The sequence below is a fragment of the Pectinophora gossypiella genome, unplaced genomic scaffold, assembly GCF_024362695.1.
Source record: "Pectinophora gossypiella unplaced genomic scaffold, ilPecGoss1.1 Pgos_54, whole genome shotgun sequence".
Classification (NCBI taxonomy): Eukaryota; Metazoa; Arthropoda; class Insecta; order Lepidoptera; family Gelechiidae; genus Pectinophora; species Pectinophora gossypiella.
The window spans coordinates 363,334-369,463 of NW_026063264.1; the positions used below are offsets into that span (position 1 = coordinate 363,334).

A 6,130-nucleotide genomic window follows, 5' to 3' on the forward strand; every position below is an offset into this window, starting at 1 on the left:
TCGTGTCGTGTCCAATCAGATTCTTATTGGAAAATTTCGGTCCGGAACTAGCGGGCTGTGCGCGCATTACGTCGGCCAATCAGGAGCGCCGCGCCATGTATCTGCTCCTCGCGTCGCTCCCCGCGCCATGCCCCGCGTCGCTCCCCGCACCGCTCCCCGCGTCGCTCCTCCGTTTCGCAACGCAATTAGCGGGTCGTGCGTGCATTATCTTACCCCGCGACCTCCTCTTCTCGGCTGTCCGTAACATCCTCCCCTCGGCGTAGATCTTCGCAGCCTTCTTTCACCGGGAGGACGGCGAGACGTCGTAGAGGTCGGCGGAATATTCCTCCTCTCGTTCGTACGTCAGCGACTCTGGTCAGTCCGTCGGGTCCTTGATGCAGTCGGATTACTTCACCTCGTGGCCAGATGTTCCTCGGCAGTACTGGATCAGTGATGATCACGACGTCACCAACTTTCAGGTCCGCTCCGCGCCCGCTCCGTGTGCCTCCACGTGGTATGAGTGTAGGTAGGTACTCCGTTAGCCATCGACGCCAAAACACGTCAGCCAGCGCCTGCGTGGCTCTCCAGGTCCTCCTGTCTACCTCCCTGCACGGCCCGGTAGTGGGTAGGCCGCCGGAGGTCCCCAGTAGGAAGTGATTCGGTGTTAGCGCCTCCATGTCTCCTGGTTCAACTGGCACGTGAGTGAGAGGGCGTGCGTTGACCGTGTACTCTGCCTCCGTGAGTAATGTGGCGAGTACTTCGTCCCTGGGGTAGCGCTCGTGTAGTGTGGCGACTATCGCTGTCTTAACCGAGCGTATTAGCCGCTCCCATGCTCCACCTTGATTCGGTGCCCCGGGTGCGATGTATTTCCAGTTCCTTCGTTGTAGTAGAGCGAAGTCCTTGAGTTGTGGGCCCCACTCTCGTTGCGCTGCTCGCAGCTCTTCGTCCGCGCCATGAAAGTTCGTCCCATTATCGCTGTAGATTGTTACTGGCCACCCCCGCCGCGCCGCCATCCGCCGTAGGCACATAATAGCGGAATCCGTAGATAGCGACGGTGAGATCTCTATATGGACCGCTCGCGTAGTGAGACACGTAAACAGGGCGCCCCAGCGCTTTTCCTTATGTCGCCCGACCGTCACGTACATAGGGCCGAAAAAGTCGAGGCCCGTGTAACTAAATGGCCTCGCGTGCGCTGCGAGTCTTTCGTAGGGCAGGTCTCCGTGAACTTGCGGTCTCGGTCTGGCTTTCTTCACTTTGCAGAGTTGACATGAATGCTCAACGGCTCGTACTGTAGGTCGTATACGTGTGATATAGAACTTCTGTTTCAGGTCGTTGACAACTTGCTCTCGGTTGGCGTGGTTCGCCGCCTTGTGTGCGTGCGCGACGAGTAGCCGGGTGAAAGCGTGGCGGCCGTCCATTATTAGCGGGCTTTTTGACTGCTCGCTTATTCTCGCCACGCCCACGCGACCGTGTAGTGTAAGTAAGCCTCTGTCGTCTATCCGTGGGTCGAGCTTACGCAGCGCGCTGTTCGGGCGTAACTTCAAGTCCTTTTTCAGCCGTTCTATTTCGTCGGAGTACGAGTCCTCTTGCATTTTCTTATACCATAGCTCTTCTGCCTTTGTGATATGGGCGAGTTTCAGTGTTCGCGTTCGTTTCTTCATTTTATCGACGGCTAGTAAGACGTAGGCTGTCGCACGGACGAGTCTCTCGTAAGAGGAGAACCGACTTATGTCAGGTAGGTAGGCCGGCCCCTCGCTGTTGTCCGTGGCGCAGACTATCTCGTCTTGTCCGTTCTCATTTTCCTCTTCGGTGCGTTCCGATGGCCACCTTTCTTCTTCTTCCCGGAGGAACGCCGGGCCAATGAACCATCTTTGGTCGGCTCGCACCTCGTAGTTAGGTCGTGTGGCGTCGTCGGCTACATTTAACTCGCTCGGTATCCATCTCCATTGTTCGACGTGCGTGAGGTTAGCGATCTCGCCTACGCGGTGAGCTACGTACGGCGTGTACTTGATGATGTCGTTGCGAATCCAGTGGAGAGCGGTCTTCGAGTCTGACCAGAGCACGATCCTGTCAGCCTTCTGTCTATGTTCTTCTTGTATACTGTGGGCGAGTCGTGCGCCTATGAGGCTGGCTTGCAGTTCCAGTCGCGGTATGCTCTGTGCCTTCACCGGTGCTACCTTAGCCTTTGCGCCGGCGAGCGTGATGATGACCTCTCCGTTTTCGTACTTGATTCGCCAGTACGCTACCGTGGCGTACGCTCTGTCGCTCGCGTCGTTAAATACGTGTAGCTGACGTTCCAGTACTCCCCTCGTTGGCGCATAGCAACGGGGCAGTTTAACTTCTCGCACGCTGTCGACCGCTCGTATCCATTTAGTGAAGTCCTCGGCGGCTTCTTCCGGCACTTGATCATCCCATCCTATCCTCTGTTGTCTCCATAAGTCTTGCAGTAGGATTTTAGCCGTTATGGTGAGATGGCTTAGCAGTCCAAGTGGGTCGAAGATCGACATGACAGCGCTGAGGGCTTCGCGCTTAGTCGGCGGGCGTGCTGACGTCTTGACCTCCTCCGGTACCCTAGGCAGCGCGGTGTTGAACATTAGTTCATCTTTAGTGGCCTCCCATATTAGACCTAGAGTCTTGCCTTGATGACCAGCGGTTCCCATTTCCTTAGGTAGCTGCGCGCGGCGGTCCGGGGGTATGTCTCGTATTACGTCTTCATTACTCGAGTTCCAGCCGGCTAGTATAAACCCGGCTTGCTCGTGTACGTAGGTTACTTCGTGTACTGCTCGTGTTGCTTCCTCCTTAGTAGCGTAGCTCTCCACGAAGTCGTCCATGTAGTGGCTCTCTGTTATCGCTCGGAGTGTCTCAGCGTGCGCGCGTGCGTTGTGGTTGCGCACACTGTGCGCTAGGAATGGTGAGCTTCGAGCGCCGAATATCATCGATGACATGACGTATTCCGTGGGTGGCTTCTTTCGTTCGTTACCTCTCCACAGGAACATTTGAGCCGGTCGATCTTCAGGGCGAATCTTTACTTGTAAAAACATCTCACGTATGTCGGCGGTGACGGCGACCTCTTTCTCCCGGAAGCGATAGAGAATTCCCGGTAAGGCTCGCAGTAAGTCGGGTCCATCTAGGAGGTGATCGTTCAGGCTCTCTCCTCTCGACTTGGCGGCTGCGTCGAAGACTAGGCGTACCTTCCCTGGCTTGTTAGGGTTCGTTACGGCGAAGTGAGGTAGGTACCATGACTTGTCGTTGTCTCTCTCGTCTCCATTAGCTACTGCGGCGTATCCCTTCGTGAGTAGGTTCTCTATCTGGCTTGTGTAGGCTGCCTGGAATTCGGGGGACTGATCCATCTTCCTCTCGATAGTCCGCAGTCTCCTGAAAGCCATCTCATAGCTGGGCGGCATGACTACTTGCTCGTCTCTCCATGGCAGGCCCACTTGATATCTTCCGTTGACTCGTTCGATGGTTTTATTGAAGATGTCGATCGCTCTCTCTTCGGCCTTCCTCGGCTTCGTTATCAAGGCAATTCCTAGGGCGTCGACGTCGTAGTGTGTTTTGATGAGCGCGTTTAATTCCTCATCTTCATTAGCGAAGTTCCTCACGTCTTTTTCCGTCTTGGCGTGTACGTGGAGGACTAGCTGATCCTCCCCTCGGTACAAGCTCCGCGGCACCGTGCCATGTATCGTCCATCCCAGCTCGGTGCGTGATGCGATGGGCTCGTAGCGTTTGCCGATGAGGATTTCCTTCGAGATAATCAGATGCCAGTTGTCGGCGCCGATCAGTAGGCTCGGGCGCGCCGATTCGTAACTCATGTCGTCGAGTGGTAGGTGCTTCAAGTGTTCGTATTCGACGAACTTCCTTTTCACCGTCTGGCTTCCGATCGTAAGTTGTTTCACCGTGTGGGCGGTGATGTCGTGAAACTGCTCTTCATGTTGGCCTCGTACTTCAATCTTGACGACACGACTTTGCGTCTCCTTTTGACTCGCTGTGGCCCCGTGTATGTGTAGCGGGCTCACATGTCCTCTGGCGCCAAGGTCGTTCGCTAGGCCTTCGTCCATGAGCGTGATGGTAGCGCCTTCGTCTAGTAGCGCGTACCTCTTCAATGACAGTCCTCCCGGTACGCGTATCTCCACCGGGCACACCTTCAATAACACCTTGACCGGGCCGCTTGTAGTGGCCGACGCGGACAAGACATTTTCCTCGTTTACTGGCGGTGACTTCGGTTGAGTAGCTGCGGCGGGCGACGTGTCCATATGCAACGTACTGTGGTGAGGTAAGAGACAGTTTTCTATTCCGCACCTCTTTGCTTTACATGTGAATCTCCTGTGCTTTCCGTTGATGCACTTGAAGCATATTTTCTCTTCTTTCACCCACTGCCATCGTTCGTTGACCGTCATCCTCTTGTATTTCTTACAATCGGGTACGTCGTGGTTGCCGCCGCAGCATAGACATCGTTTTGTGACGGCTTCCTTTTCTCTCTCGACGGTCGGTGCGGTGGGTGTTTCAGTGGTTGCGTAGACTTTCACGTCTTTACGTGGCCTTTCACGTGAAAACGACTTCTTTTCTTGATTGTTGAAAGTCTCTTTCAGCGACTGGGGCGATGTGGCGTATGAAAATCGCATCGCACGGTCGGCCTCACGTTCCAAAAATCTTGACAGCGTTGCTATCTCGGCTTCCGATGGGTCTCCGTGTTCGTAGGCAAAGTCATACCACCTAGACTTGAGATGTGGGCTTAGCTTCTCGATGACCTCTCGTGTGAGCATGGGGTTTCGGAGATATCCTCTTTCATCGACGCTACCTAATACGCATACGATGTTCTTCAACTTGACCGCGAGGGTGTTCAATTCGCCCGCGGACGTACCGGACTTAGGTAACTTCTTTATATCTTCCATCGCTCGTTCGATCAACATCTCTGGTCTTCCAAAACATTGCTCCAGTGTTCGCATAATCTCGTCGGGGCTAGTCGCCGAGTATAGCAGCGCGGCGACTGTCTCCTGTGCTTTCCCTCGTAGACAGTTCCGTAGCCGTGCGAGGTTCTCGTAGTCTGAATACTTGTACATCGCCGTAGAATCCCGCATGGCCGCCTTGAAGGGTAGCCATTCCGTCGCGGCGCCGCTGAACGTAGGCAGCTCGTGGGCTTGGCGGGGCACCGGACGTTTATTCACGATCTTTTCTAGCGCTTGTGCTATTCTATCGACCGTGTCCTCTTCTTTATTCGTCGCATGAAAGCTCGTACGTTGATTAGGAATAGGGCTAGGCGGGCGTAGTTCCGTCTCTTTCCCTCGTGCCTCTCGATTCCATCTTCCATCTCGCTCGCTCGCGTGCGCGTTTCTCGCGCATAGAACAGGCTCCATACTGTGCTGAGGCGGGCGTCGTCCCTCCCCCCGCGGCTGGCTGTATTCCATTTCAATCAACCAGTCGTGGACGCGTTGCTGTTCCTCCGTGTGCGTTTCAGCGGCGATTTCCTGTTCATCGATTTGGCTTCCTCTTTCGCTTTCTTCCCTTATCATTGCGACGCTCCGTTCAAGTTTCGCCTTGACTTTGATGGCTTCTAGACGGAGTTCCTGCTGTTTCATTTCAGCTAATTGTATCTCCGCGTCGAGCTCGGCTTGTCTGATGCGCGCCGTCGTACTTGCTGTGGAGCGCATCGATCGCACGGAGCGGGTACTTGCTCTGACAGGCGGGACTTGCACCTGCCCCCCTTCCGTGGACGTGACGAGTCGTCGTTGCGGGACAACCGTGTTCGCGGACGCTGCCGACGTGCTGGCAGGCTGTTCATCGATGTGCATGGCTGACGTCGTGGTGCGCGGGAGCGCGGCCGTGTCTCTCTCGACGAGTACCATTGGCGCGGCGGAGGCGGGCGCGGACTTCTCTCTATCTTCAAAGGTCTTCTCTCTGACTTCAAAGGTGTTCTCTCTAGCTTCAAAGGTGTTCTCTCTAGCTTCAAAGGTGTTCTCTCTAGCTTCAAAGGTCTTCTTGCTCCTCGTGATGGGCATTCTTCGGCGTAAGCCAGAAGCTACCGCAACCTCGAAAAAGGCTATACGGCTAACTCGTAACCTCGAAAAAGGCTGTGCGAGTAGCAACTCCCGCTTCAAGGAGTCACTTTTCCGTCCTAACGGACGTATGATGTGCACACAGCCTCCCGTTGGCA

General features: G+C 55.2%; 1 protein-coding gene across 1 annotated transcript; it reads right to left on the minus strand.

The window, feature by feature from the left end:
• Positions 1–209: 209 nt before the first annotated feature.
• LOC126381451 (uncharacterized) lies at positions 210–5,822 on the minus strand. The gene has a single exon (XM_050030928.1). It carries the CDS (start codon positions 5,820–5,822, stop codon positions 210–212), a length of 5,613 nt encoding a protein of 1,870 aa, XP_049886885.1.
• Between the last annotated feature and the right edge of the window lie 308 nt (positions 5,823–6,130).